The sequence below is a fragment of the Ictidomys tridecemlineatus genome, chromosome 11 (genome assembly GCF_052094955.1).
Source record: "Ictidomys tridecemlineatus isolate mIctTri1 chromosome 11, mIctTri1.hap1, whole genome shotgun sequence".
Lineage (NCBI taxonomy): Eukaryota > Metazoa > Chordata > Mammalia > Rodentia > Sciuridae > Ictidomys > Ictidomys tridecemlineatus.
In genome coordinates, this window is record NC_135487.1 from 123,839,158 (window position 1) to 123,853,443 (window position 14,286).

General features: G+C 47.7%; 1 protein-coding gene across 1 annotated transcript; it reads left to right on the forward strand.

Annotated features, from left to right (window-relative positions):
- Nucleotides 1–1,962: 1,962 nt before the first annotated feature.
- On the forward strand, nucleotides 1,963–11,566 carry LOC101957328 (CD48 antigen). Its single transcript, XM_078027287.1, has 4 exons — nucleotides 1,963–2,100; nucleotides 4,428–4,814; nucleotides 6,520–8,743; nucleotides 10,059–11,566. Exons 1-3 carry the CDS (start codon nucleotides 2,031–2,033, stop codon nucleotides 6,975–6,977), a joined length of 915 nt encoding a protein of 304 aa, XP_077883413.1. The 5' UTR covers nucleotides 1,963–2,030; the 3' UTR covers nucleotides 6,978–8,743; nucleotides 10,059–11,566.
- The last annotated feature ends 2,720 nt before the right edge of the window (nucleotides 11,567–14,286 follow it).

Here is a 14,286-nt window from a genome sequence, read left to right on the forward strand (position 1 = left end):
GAAGGTAAGGGAAAGACCACAGTGCAGAGCTTCTCCTGCAAACTGGCCTCTGCCTGGCCCCTAGCCCTCCTCCTGCTCCAGGAAACAGCAACCCTGGGCCCCCCTAGGGTCTGAGAGTCCTGAGTGGACTTTCTCAGAACCCTCACTCCCTCCAGACCCTGGGGTGCATCATGGCTGGGCTCATTTTGACAGTTTCTGAGACCCTTGCCCCTTACTGAAATTATGACCTTGGACAAGATTTTTATCTCTTAGGGCATTCAGCATGCTCCTCTGTAAGGTGCCACTAATGCTCAGATAATACAGTTTTGAGGATGTACTTCAACATAGTGTGTGAATTAGTTGAAGTAACTCATGTAAAGCCTCTGACATATAGTAGGTACTTAGTAAATATGTTCTTCTTGTAACCCAGCTCTCAGCTGGGTGCTGCCCTTAGACACTCAAATATGTAGATATGACCTTCCATCATGTCCCAAAGAAGTCCAGAGCCATCCTGTAATTTCTATCAATTCCTGGGTGTCCAGCTTTCAGGATTATCTCTTATATCTCTTATTGTCCCCTGGCGTGTTGAACCACAATCCAAAGAAAACCCACCAACTCCAATTTCAATGAAATGAAAGCAAGTATGGCCAGGGGCTGCCTCCCCCAGGGCCAAGGTCAGCAAGCAGGTGGTGTGACTACAGGGAAGTCCTTATAACACACAAAAACAGTTTAAAAAATGGAGGTGGCTTGGGAACTTGGAGATAACAGGGTTCTGATAAGCATAATAGAAGGGCAGATAGCAGGTTTATGATCAACAACCTTTAACGTCTCAAGGTGGGGAGCAGACTCAGTCCAACATCAAAGTTAATGGGGAGCAGCTGGGATTTCCGGGAGGGTTGACATCTGGTCAAGGAGGGCCGGGCATGGGGAAGTTCAAAGCAAGGGCAGGAATTCCAAGCAACTGTTTAAAACATCCAATTATGGTCAGGCCAAATAGAAATCTTGGTATTTTACAGTAAAACAGAAATGAACTTTTGTGACTTTGTGATGAGATGGCTCCCAATCTTAACATGGAATTAGGCTGGTCCATCAGCGCTCCATGAGCCTGATCTTTGTTTCTCTTCTATTTGGCTCTTGGTGGCAAACACACTGTTGTGCAGGCTCCTTTGTTGTTGCTTTTTGTCTTGTGGTGCTGGGGATTGAACCCGGGCCCTCTGTGTTTTGGATACCACCTCATACCTTAGGGTAGGATGGCTGTCACATTGAAAATGTGAGATGTGGTGTTCTGAAAAGTCCCTGGCACCTGTCAGCTGGAATATCTATTGACTGACATTTGTGCCCTTAGTTTACAGCCATTATCCTGCTTCCTCTGTAGGATAGGCCCCCCTAGCCCTCCCCCCACCCTGCAATCTAAACAGTTCCAGAGGCCTGCAGAACAGAGGGAAGAGCTTGTCTTTGCCTGAGCACCAATAAGAGCTCAGAAGCCATTAGGCCTGTCCCTCAAAGCTTAGAACAAATATTTGGTGGTTACCACTCTCCATTACAATTTGGTGTTTTTTTTTTTTTTTTTTTGACCTCAGTTACTTCCTTAGGCAACTGACAGTTGAAGTTCTTGGAATATCAGACAATAAATGAGTTATAGAATGGGGAAAGTGCAGAGAAAAGCCATGGAACTCAGGATGGCTTAGCTCAGGCTTGTTTGTAAGAGGGGGACTTCTGTGCTGGCCACAGGCTGGCATTGGGATTAGGGCTGTCTCACGGAGCTGTTCGCCCAGTGAGTGTGAGAAGGTGTAGTTACCTGAGACAAGCTGGCTCTGCCTGCAGGAGGGGCTTGCCAATAGATATCAGAGACCAGATGTCCATCCAGGCTCTGGTCCTTCGTACAGTTATTCTGCAATTTCTTAGAGTGAGTGAGGTTGCCTCTGTGAACTCTGGTGGGCTTCCTAACACTGGCCTGTGGCTCTGCCCTCAGAGCAGGGAAGCTTGTCCTCTTGATGGATTCCCCTTTCTGATGTTTCCTCTGCAGCTGAAGAGGCCGGCAGGCAGCCGGAATGGGACACAGCTCACAGGACCCCCACCTCTGCTGGACCACCAGGCTCCTGGGAGTCATTATCCTGCTCTGTGAGTAGCTGGGTTTCCTGGAAGGGAGGGCAGTTGGGGTGCTGGGACAGCTGGGACCCTTCAGTCCTGGGAAGCTGTTAGGCTCTGATGCCTTTGGGAAACAAAAAGAGAAAGCCGCACTGTTATAATTCACCAGTGCAGTGTGGGCAGAGCCCAGGATGAACGGAAAGAGCAAAATGGCCTTTTTGTGGTGAGGACCTGGGACCCTGGGCTGGGCAGCCCTGGCTGCATGAGGGACCATAGCCAGGGAGCTGAGGCCACCAGGGCTGCAGCAGCAGGGAGGGGTCGGAGCTGCCTGGGGAGGGGATGGAGACAGACCAAGAGCCTGTTCCTGGGGCACAGGGTGAGGAGGCAGCACCCCAGACTGGGTCCCCAGGGTCCTCAGGGCCTCTGCAGCTCTTCTGTGGAGGTCCCAACCAGAGCCCTGGTGTCTGAGCTGGAGGAAGCTCCTCTGGTCTGCACTCCTTCCCCCCACCCTGAAATGCCCCTGACCAGGAGACCTCAGCTGGAACCTTGCTTATCTCATCACTGTTCCTGGCAAAGCCCTGGAAAAACAGGAGGTGCCGTCAATTGAGGAAAAATTAAGCAAACTGAGTAGTATCTGGGGCACCTGTGCATGGGATGTCATGGAGGCTAAGGAAACAGTGCCCCAGTGTTCTGGGAAGAATGTCCAGTTTCCATGAGGGAGATGCCTGGATTCTCCTCAGCAAGATCCAGGGAACCCAGTATCATGAAGTCCTTATAATATAAAAGGACAAGCAGAGGGCTTGGGCTGGGGTTCAGTGGCAAAGTGCTTGCCTAGCACATGTGAGGCACAAGGTTTCATCCTCAGCACCACATAAAAATAAAATAGAGGTTATTGTGTCAACCTACAACTAAAAAACAAGAGAAAGAGAGAGAGAGAGAGAGAGAGAGAGAGAGAGAGAGAGAGAGAGAGCAAGAAACAAATATTTAAACAACAAACAAAAAGACAAGCTGCCTGTTAAACAGAGGGCGTCTACATACCACATGGCTATGGATACACTGAACATGTGGAAGGAAACAATGGAGTGTAACACAGGTTTCAGGAGCAGGTAAAATTGTGCAGGTAAATATGCCAGAGGAGAGAGAATGGGAGGTTAAACAGACGGCTGAAAAATATATTCTGAAAAACAGAAACTGAAAAAATACACTGATGGTGACTATGGGCCACATATCACATTTATGACATAATAAGACTTAATGAAATTTATCACAACTCCAATGATTTTTCACAGAATTACGAAAAAAAATACCTAAAATTTGTTTGAAATCATAAAGGGCCCCAAATAACAAATGAAAAAGAACAAAACTGGATGTGTTATTGTGATTAAAACAGTAGGGTACTGGCACAAAAACAGACACATTGACCAATGGAAAAAGAAAAAAATCCATCAATAAATCCAATGTTTACAGTCAGTTGATGTGATGTTTGACAAATATGCTAAGAATATAGAACAGGAAAAGAATAGTGTCTTCAGTAACTGCATATGGGAAAATGGGAGAGCTACATGTAGAGAAATAAAATTTGATTCTAACTCACCTCATATACAAAAATCAACTCAAAATGGAAGAAATACTAAATCATAAGATTTGGAACTCTAAAGCCACTAGAAGAAAACAAAAGTTCCATGAGCTTGGGTGGTAACTTCTTGACTATGATTCTCAATGCACAGACACCAAAAGCAAAACCTGACAGAATTGCATCAAATTAAAAACCTTCTGCACAGCAAAGGAAACAAAAGAGTGAAGAGACAGCCCATGTCTTGGGAGAGAAAATTTGCAAACCAAACCTCTGATATGGGGCCAATAGCCCTAATGGAGAAAGAACTAGGTAACTTGATAGCAAGGGAACAGGTAACTTGATTTAAAAATGGGCAAAAGATTTGAACAAGTATTGCTCAAAGAGAGAAATGAATAGCCAACAGAGCAATAAAAAATCCTCAACATCTCTAATTATCAGGGAAATGAGAATTGAAGACACATGAGATAACCCTCCCATCTGTTAGCATGGCTCGCATCTAGCACATGCCAGATGATGTGCTGGGAGCTTTGAATCCCTGGCTTCCTGTAGTTCATACCCTGACTTCAAGTCAGGTAAGGAAACTGCAGTCTAGTCCAGTTAAGTCATCAGCCCAAGGTTACACTTCAGCAGAACCGGACTTGGTCTGAGAAATGGATCCAATTCACTGTACAAGGCTTCCTCTCTAGATCAAGGAAAGGGGCCAAATGGATTGGTTAAGAAGAAAATGTCTGTTCTCCTTGTTCTCCTTGAGGAAATATCTATGTTCTCTTTCCCAATGTCCTAGGTGCCTGCAGCACTTTAGCCAAGAGTTCTGGAGCTCATGGTTCTGGGATTAAAGGTTTTAGAACCGGCACTTATCTGAAGGCGATCCGGGGAGGTTCAGTCTTGTTGCAAGTGACCCAGGAGCCAGAGGATCCCAAGATAGAGGAGATCTCCTGGGGCGTCATCACCTCTGATTCAAACTCCACATTCATGCTGAGACTCCAGAATGGGAAGGAAGATCCACTGTGGTTCAGTCTCCAGGACAAGTACAAGCAGAGGGTCCAGATGCCCAGTATGTCATCCCTGAGGATTAACAATTTGACCTCACAGGACAGTGGGCAGTACTGGGCCCAGATCATGTCTCAGATGGGAAGAGAAATTGAAGCACTTTTCCACCTCACTGTTTATGGTAAGTGAGACCCTCACCTAGTCCCAGGGCCGGCCTCCTTATTTGAGTCTGGGAGGCTCTGAGACCACATGCTGCAGGATTGTCCTCAGGCACCAACATGTCAGATATTCATCACAAACAGTAGAGCTGAGGTTTAATACCAGGGAGAAAAATCACATCTGTGTTTTGGAAGACAAAATGAGAATCTGGCCATTTTTTCAGTAACATTTCCTCCTCTTTGTAAGACTAAATTTACTGCTTGTGTATATTAGTTTTCCTTTGCTCTTTTAACAATGCATAATCATGGTTTAAAACAACACAAATGTATACCCACAATATGCTGCAGGTCGAGGTCAGACATGGTTGTCACTGGGCTAAAATCCAAGTGTGGGCAGGGCTGCATTGTGTTCTGCAGGATCTAGAGGGGATCCTTTCCTGCCTTTCCTACTCTCCAGAGCTGCCAGCCTCCCTGGATTTGTGGTCCCCTCCTCTGCCTAAACTAGAAAGGGAGGGGGTGTCTCTCTTGCATCCTTCATACCTGCTCCTTTTTTTCCTTCTCCACTCTGCCTTTTTACTTTTTGGTATCAGGAATTGAACCCTGGGGTGCTTAACCACTTAGCAATACTCCCAACCTTTTAAAGATTTCCTATATTTTTGTGACAGACTCCTGCTAAGTTGCTTAGGACCATGCCAGGTTGCTGAGGCTGGGTTTGATCTTCAGATCCTCCTGTCTCAGCCTCCTGAGCTGCTGGGATTGGGGGTGTGCACCACCATGCCCATCTTCACTTTTAAGAGTCCTTGTGAGGACTCTGGGACTATCGGATAATCCTATTTAAATCTCAGCTCTTTTTTTCATAACTTAGCATATTCCCAGGTTCTGAGGATAAAGATGTGGATATCAATTGGGACTCAATTGTTGTACCATGTTTGGAATCCACGTGTACCTAGTTCACCATCCCCAATCCTTGCAGGGAGTGGCCAGTGAGAGGCCACCTCACTTGCACAGACCCCACAAATCCTGCTCTGCAAGCCTTGATAGGGTAGGAGAAGTGATGCTGGTGCACGTCCCAGGAGATCCATTTTGCCAACTCTAGGGTCCCCACAGTCCCTCTCTGCAGAGGGCAGTCCCTCTGCAGAGAGTGGACTGCAGGTGCAGGTCCTGTGTGATTTCCAGACTGGCCTGTGGATCTGACCCTTCTTCCCCAGTCGGGAGCACACATTCAGGGTCACGTTCTAACTGCCTGCAGAGCTGTGCTCTCTGTTGCAGCCACAGTATCTCCCACAATGTCTCCTGTTTTGACCTGAGCTTTCTGGTCCTCCCAGAGCTGGCCTGGTATCCTGCCCCAGTCGGGCTATGCAGTCCCAAGCACTGTCTCAGCTGAAGACCCAGGACACAGGACCCTGGCCCCAGACAAGCTCTTCTGTCCCATGCTTCCTCCTCTTCCAGAAGACCCCTATCTTCTAGAAATAATGGTCCTTAAAAACTGGGATTCAGCCATCATGTTCTCATGGGAAAAAAAGTTTAGACTTGCTTCATCCAGTGAGATCACATGAGCTTAATAAAGTGGCTGCTGTCACTTGTCAACATGTAGCTCTGGGGAAATTGTACTTTATTTGTAACGTGCTCCCAGCTTCCTCCTAGGGCTCCTGCCTCTGGTCAGTGAGACTCTGGAGGACAATGTGTGGCATGTGTGAGGCTCTCTCCTTTTGTCCCCTCCTTCCTCAGATCCTGTGCCCCTTGCCCAGATCCAGACCACGTCAGCGTCCATCACACACTGCTGGTGCAATGTCACTCTGGAGTGTGGGGCCCAAGAAGCTGTAGAGGTCCTGAGTGTAACCTGGGAGGTCCAGGGCCCCCCCAGTGAGCGGGAGCAGAGAGGGGCACCAGGACCCGCCAACCCCTGGACCCTGGCCCTGAGCCTGCCACTGAGGCAGCCCAATGTCAGCCTCACCTGTGTCCTCAGCAACCCAGTGGACCAGAGAAATGCCACCTTACAGCTCCTTGACCTCTGTAGCCCAGGTGAGTGCACCTGCAGGAGGGAGGGGCACAGGGAGGGGCTCAGGTGGCTCTGGAGCCTGAGGGTCCCTGGCTTTTTTGCTGCTGTGTTTATGAACAGCACTGCCTTCCCTTGGTCTCTCCAATCCAGAAGTGTGGGGTGGCATCCAGCTCACGACTGTCTTTAAATATCCCTCACCTCCAGGCCCTTCCCCCTGGGCCAGGGGCAGCCTTCCAGGACCTGTCCCACCCCGTCCCCATGCCCTGTGTCCAGAGTCATCTTTGGAAAAACAGATCGGATTGTGGCCTTTGTCTGTGTCATCTCTGGGATCGACCTCCACCTAGTCCCCATAGGATGTAGGGCTTAGAAGGTCCTGTGTCCTGATGGTGGCCTCATCCACACAGGGACACAGCTGCTTGCTGACTTCCCTAACGTGTGAAGCCACTGCCGGCTCTGAAGGTGCAGCCTCTTTAAGGAGCTGCCCGTGGCCATCCCCCCTGAGTGGAAAGATCCCTTTCTGGGTCTGAGTCCTCCCTGAGTGGGACACCATGAGGGCAGGGGACACATCCTTCTCTCCTCTTAGCCCAGGTGTCCAGCTCAGTTCTGGGCAGTTTGCGCCCAGTAGTTGTTTCTCTGACCCCGAATCCCTGGGACCTGTGTGCACCCGTCCTCTCTCAGTCTTCCCCCAGGGGCTGCTGGAGGAGCCTGACTGGTCAGTGCAGTCACCACCCCTGGTCATGTCCCCCCTCCACCCTGGAGTCTCAGAGGAAGCTCAACATGGCCCACCAAACCTCCTGGACTCACGGCTGCCTCCCGGGCCTCCCCACCTAGCCCTGCCTCCTGTGCTGTCCCTCCCCTGCAGGACGCTCCCTCCACACTGAGTATCTGTGAAACTCCTGCCGCTCCCCACACACAGGTGATTGCGCATGTCCCTGGGGGTCTCACTGGAGACCTTGGACATGGGTCATCCTCCACTGCAGTGAGATCCTTCACCTGGTGGTTGAGAGCTTCTGTTTCTTCCTGGTGATGACTTGTGCACAGACCCCACCTTGCTCATCCCCGTCTCCCCTGCTCCACGAAGGACCTGGGCCACTGCTTGAATGAGTGGACCTGCCACGCCCTCCCTCTGCGGCTTCTGCCCCAGGTCCCCCTGACACCTGCACTTTCTCCACCTCCCCTGGCAATAGGTGTGTCAGCTGCTCTTCTGCCATATCCTCTCTTAACTCTTGTTTTCTTAACTCTGGAAATGAGCGCCCACAGCTGGCCACTCGAGAGGCGCCATAGGGGCCTTCCTGGCTGGGTTTTTCATCCTGGGAGTCGGAGGGCTCCTGTTCCTTTGGCACTTAGGAGAGAAGAAGAAGAAGAAGAAGATGGAGATGGAGATGGAGAGAGGCAGGTTGCACTTACCTTTCTGGGTCCAGATGTCTCCCCTCTCCCCTTGGATCCTGGGCCTCCTTCCTCCTGCATTTTAATGGCAGGAAGTGGCCTTGTAGAAGGGATGAAGGGTTTAGCCACCATGGCCTTGGGTTCCTAGCTGTGTGTGTGAGTGTGTGAGAGAGGGTGTGACTGTGTGTGAGTGTGTGTGTTTTAGTGTTAATGTGTTTCAGTGTGTCTGTGAGTGAGAATGTGTGTGAGAGTGTGAAAAAGTGATTGTGAGTGAGAGTGTAAATGAGTGAGAGTATGAGTGTGTGTGTGCATGATTATAAGATTATGTGTGTGTGTGTGTGTGTGTGTGTGTGTGTGTGTGTAGGGTGGAGGTTTCCTGGCACAGAATCAAGCTCCAGTCTGTCATCACTCAGATTCGGGATTGCCAGAGGACCCCAGGGCCAAGGACGATGCAGTCTGTGCACAGCTGATGGCACAGGATTCTTGGAAGGGCAAGCAGAAGGAGAGAGCTGTGAGTGGTGACCAGCCAGGTCTCAGGGAACCCAGCCCTGGGCTGCCCTAAGCCAGGTATCTGCAGTCCTATCTTCACTGCATTTTTTTTCTTTCTTTTTACCTTTTTTTGTGTTGAGAGTATTAAGAAAATTTATGGGTTGGTGTCATGGTTAATTTGAATTGTTGACTTGATTGGATTAAGAGATGCCAAGGAGGGGCTGGGGTTGTGGTTCAGCCGTAGAGTGCTCACTTAGCAAGTGTGCGGCACTGGGTTCCATCCTCAGTACCACATAAATAAATAAATAAAGGTATTATGTCCAACTATGACTAAAAGATATATATTTAGGAGAAAAAAAGAGACAGATTCCAAGGAATTAGAGGATTATGGATGTGTCAATGAGGGTGTATCTAGGAGTGATTGGCATGTGGGATAGCCAACTAAAAGAAGACCCTTCCTAAGTGTGGGCAGCAGTGACCAATAGGATGATGGCTTGGATGGAATAAAAGTTGGAAGAACAAAGAAGCAGCAGCAGATGAAGCACACTCCTTCTTGAATGGGTTCTTGATGGCTACAGCGATAGGATATCGAATTCTTGCTTCTTCATTCTTCCCAAGTGGACTCTGACAGAGATTCTCCAGAAGGCTTAGGTCTCAGACCAGGGAGCACTGTGCATCCCTCTGGATCTGGGGCTTCAGCCTCTTGGACTGAAGCTACTGGTTCTCCCAGCTCTCCAGCCTGCAGACAGCCATTGTGGACTATCCAGCTCCTGGTTGTAAAAGACAACCTAATAGGTGCCTTTTGATAATTATACTTCCTGCTGATTCTGTTCCTCTAGAGAACCCTGACTAATACAGTTGGGGTGTAACTTAGCAGTTGAGTTTTTGCTGAGTATGCACAAGGCCCTGGGTTCAATACCCAGTACTGCAAAAAAGTAAAAATAAAATGAAATAATTTGTATTTTCTTTGTTGGTGGCACAAGCCTGTAATCCCAGTGACTTGGGAGGCTGAGGCAGGATGATCACAAGTTGGAGGCTAGCCTTAGCAATTTAGTGAGGCCCTAAACAAAGTAGTGAGATCCTGTCCCCCCCAAAAAAATAAAAAGCTGGAGATGTGGCTCAGTGGTAAAGCACTTCTGGGTTTACCCCTAGTACCTCCCATCCCCCAGGGGTTTAATGTTTTTTAATTTCAAGACATAGTCTCACTAATTTGCTGAGGCTGCCTAGAACCTTCAATCCTCCTGCCTCAGCTTCCCAAGTCTTGGGACCACACATGTGCTCCACCATCCCTGGCTTAAGCTATTCATGTTAATGGGTGTCGATTGTCTTCTGGTCTCTCTGGGGCCACTCTGACCATCAGCTGCTCTGAGAACCTTCTTTCTTGTATTCTCAGGATATTGATGAGAAACATCTGGAAGGAAAGGGGCCCTGCACCAATGTTTACACCGTGGTCCAGAGACCAGGCCAGGCCTTGAAAATGACTTATTTGGAGGTGGGAGGAGAACCCAGCACTAGGGAGACACCTGCACTCTGCACCTGACACCTGCAGATTCCTCCTGCTTCCTCTCACTTCATCCAGCTAGAGATGATGCTGGTCTCTACCTCTGTGGGCACATGTGGCCCTGTCACTTCTCCTGCCACCTTCCCAGCTGCCCTGATGCTCAGAGCTCTCGTGTTATCCAACCAGGGTTCTTCCTCTGTCACTGCTGTGGCTTCTGACCCCTCCCTTTCAGAAGCCCTCCCAAAGAGAACCTTGCCTGACTCTGCAGCTGGCAGAGCCTCGACACCTCTGCTGCGTCACTCTTGCCATTCTGAGACCCCAGGTCCAGGTGTGGGCACCGTGAAGAGGTGCTGACTTGTCCCAGTGGAGGGGGTGAAGATGGTCCTGCCGCTGAATTGGGGTTGATGGAGGCAGCGTGGCGAGTGGGAGCCCAACTTCCTTTCTAGGTTTTCCTTCCTTTCCTTGTGCAGGGTTTCTCTGGAGCTGTGTGTGTGTGTGTGTGTGTGTGTGTGTGTGTGTGTGTGTGTGTGTGTGTGTGCTGGGGGAGTTTCTTGTGCACATTACACACCAGGGCCAGAGTGGCCTTCCTGGATCCCTGTACTACCTGGACTTACGCCTCAAACTCCTGCAAACCCATCATCCTGTGGACTGGGAAGAGGAATCCATGTTATTTCAGGTCCTTCTCAACTTTCTCTTTTCCTGAGAATGACCCTGGACTCCCCAGACTGGGGTTGCCTTTTTTTTTCCTTTTTAAATGGCATATTATAATTTTATATGACAGTGAGACTTGCTATGATACACTCATATGGGCAACAATAAAACAGCATAATTGAATCAATTTCATTCCCTTTCCCTCCCCCCTCCCCCTGATCCCCTTCTTCTATTCTACTGGTCTCCCTTCTATTTTTAAAAATTTGTTGTAATTAAGCTATAAATGGCAGCAGAATGCATGTGGACACACTGCACACAAATGGAGCACAACTTCTCATTCCTCTGGCTCTACATGGCATAGAGTCACATCATCACACATGTATCTATAGGGTCATACCCTCTGTCTCACTCTACTGTCCTCTCCATCCCCTCAGTCCCAATGGGGTTGCATTTTTTAATATTTATTTTTTAGTTGTAGTTGGTTGCAATACCTTTGTTAAGGTCAGTAAACAAGTCAAAATAACACCTGTTATTTTGCCAGAGAAATGTTAGAGTTCGTAAACAAGTCTGGATGGTGCCTGGCAAAATGCCAGAGGGAGTGGTTTGAGAAGTAACAAAAGGAAGCCATTAAGTGTGGAGATTCCTTATTGGTTGACTGATGTATCTAGTTTATGCTAATTAAGATAAGCTGTGCAAAATGTATAAATAGCTCTGTTGTCCTAAAATAAACGGCTCTCTCTCCTGCTGTATCAACTTACACAAGTTATTTGTCATTCCCCCCCCCCTCCCCGCTATTCTGCTGCAGCCGGACTGTGGCATACCTTTATTTTATTTCTTTATTTTTTGTGGTGCTGAGAATCGAACCCAGGCCCTCGCACTTGGTAGTTAAGTGCTCTCCCTCTGAGCCTCAGCGCCAATGGGGTTGCCTTCTTAAGGAAACTGCTTCAGCTCTGCTCTTAGTTAACAGGGTGTGTCATGTTCCCTCCCTCCCTTTGGGGGCAGCTGAGTGAAGCTGTGGGAAGATCTGATACAAGATATAAAAAGTATCAGGAGGACAGCCCTCTCCAGCCTCTGCTAGGGACCTTCAGCCTGCTGCAGCCCTGTTGGCCCCGAAATAAGGTCAGCCTCCTTTTTGTCTTTGAGAGTCAAACAGGTTTATTAGCAAGAGGTCCAGCATAATATTAAAAATCATATTCAAAACTATCAGTTTGGCCAAGTGCAGTGGTGCACACCTGTCATCCCAGAGGCTTGGGAGGCTGAGAATATAAGTAACAATAAATGTTGGTGAGGATGTGGGGAAAAAGGTACACCCATACAATGCTGGTAGGACTGCAAAATCATGCAACCACTCTGGAAAGCAGAGAGTCCTCAGAAAACTTGGAATGGAATCACCATTTGACCCAGTTATTCCACTCTTTGGCGTATACCCAGAGGGCTTATATGACACAGCCACATTAATGTTTATAGCAGCTCAATTCACAATAGCTAAGCTATGGAACCAACCTGGGTTCTCTTCAACAATGAATGCATAAAGAAAATGTGGTATATACACAATAGAATAATACTCAGCCATAAAGAAGAATGAAATTATGGCATTTGCTGATATTTAATGGAACTGGAGACTGTCATGCTAAGTGAAATAAGCCATCCTTAAAACCAAATGCTGAATGTTGTCTCTGATATGTGGATGCTGACACACAATAAAGGGTCCAGGAAGAATAGAAGTTCATTGGATTAGACAAAGGGGAATGAAGGGAAGGGAAAAGGATGGGAATAGGAAAGTGGAATGAGTTGGACATAACTTTGCTCCATTCATATTTGACTACCTGACCAGTGAAACTCCACATCAGGTACAGTAACAAGAGAGAGATCCTAGTTAGAAAAAGATATACTCATGTGTATTCAATATGTCAAGATACACTCTGCTGTCATGTATATCTAAAGAACAACAACCACAAAAAGAAGCAGTCTACCTGAACAGTCTCATGAATACATACAGAAACATAAAGTGGGGTTATGAAAGAAATCGCAACAAAAGTTACAAGTCTATTGTGGGGGAGGGGGAGAACAAAACCCAAGTAGACTCAATGGTTTTAGAGAGAATTGATTCATTTCCTTCAAGAGATATCTGTGGAGTGCCTATCTGCAAGAATAGAGAAAACATTCATCACATCTTTTCCTTTGTCTTCCTGCCAGGCAGGAAGAGGACCCTCCTTAGCTGTCCTGTAGGCAGGGCAGATCAGCCAACATGATGACATTCCTTAGCTCCTGGGCTGGGACAATTGAGAGCTGTGTGCTTCTCCCTGTTCACTGGCTCAAGCAAATGACCTCAGTGTGGCAGAGCCTCGTGATGGTAGATCCCTGAACCCTGAGTCACTGCCACTTTGTATTAATCATGAGATTAAGGAGAGCTGCTCACTTTGTATTAATCATGAGATTCAAGGGTTTTAAGAAATTTGTTCCAATTAGTTTTACATGACAGCAGCATGCCTTTTCACCCATTGTACACGAGGGAACATAATTTCTCATTCCTCTGGCTGTACACGGTGCTGAGTCACATCAATAGTGTGATGCTACATGTATATAGGGTAATAATGTCTGTTTCATTCTAGCCGACTTCCCATCCCCACCGCCCCATCCCTCCCCTCAAAAGCCTCTGCACAATCCAAACTTCCCTCATTCTTGCTTCATTCTACCACCGCCCCCAGACCCTGGCCCCTGCCCCACTATGGATCAGCATCTGCTTATCAGAGAAAACATTTGGCCTTTGATTTGGGGGGATTGGCTTATTTCACTTAGCAAATTTCATCCATTTACCTGCAAATGCCACAATTTCATTCTTCTTTAAGGCTAAGTAATATTCCATTGTGGATATGTACCACATTTTCTTTATCCATTCATCTGTTGAAGGGCCTCAAGGTTGGTTTTATAGCTCAGGTATTGTGAATTGAGCTGCTATAGACATTGATGTGGCTGCATTACTGTAGTATGCTTTGGGTATAAACCAAAGAGTGGGATAGATGGGTCAAATAGTAAAGGACTTTTTTTTTTTTTTACAATAGGTAGTATTAACTATCCTGATGAATACACCTGGGACAGGTATTATTTTAGAGCTTCAGAATAAAGCAGACAGCAGGCAGTATTAAGCAGACAGTTCTTGCCCTCCTGGAACCTGTATTTTAGTTGAGGGAAGTGGGAGGAGGGGCAGACAGACTTTTGCAGAATGAAGAAATAATTACACAAGAGAGGAAAGTCTGAGGTGTCATGGAAAGAACAAGTAGGGTGACGTAAAGAGGATCAGATACTCTCGCCTCTGGCTCTGCCATCATTTGGGTCTGTTTCTCCCTGTGTTTGAGGCTTGGCCCCAGAGTCTGTAGGAGGGGTGTGCTATTGAAGGGGATTGTCAGACCCTAACTGCTTTGCTCTTTCTCTAAAGTATTCTAAAATCATAACAGAATGGTAGGTGGTT

Excerpts from the sequence above, each read along its gene's own strand:
- LOC101957328 (XM_078027287.1), top strand. The coding sequence starts at position 2,031 with ATGGGACACAGCTCACAGGACCCCCACCTCTGCTGGACCACCAGGCTC. Across the intron at positions 2,101-4,427 it reads GGGAGTCATTATCCTGCTCT|GTGCCTGCAGCACTTTAGCC; the intron begins GTGAGTAGCTGG and ends CCAATGTCCTAG. Across the intron at positions 4,815-6,519 it reads TTTCCACCTCACTGTTTATG|ATCCTGTGCCCCTTGCCCAG; the intron begins GTAAGTGAGACC and ends CTCCTTCCTCAG.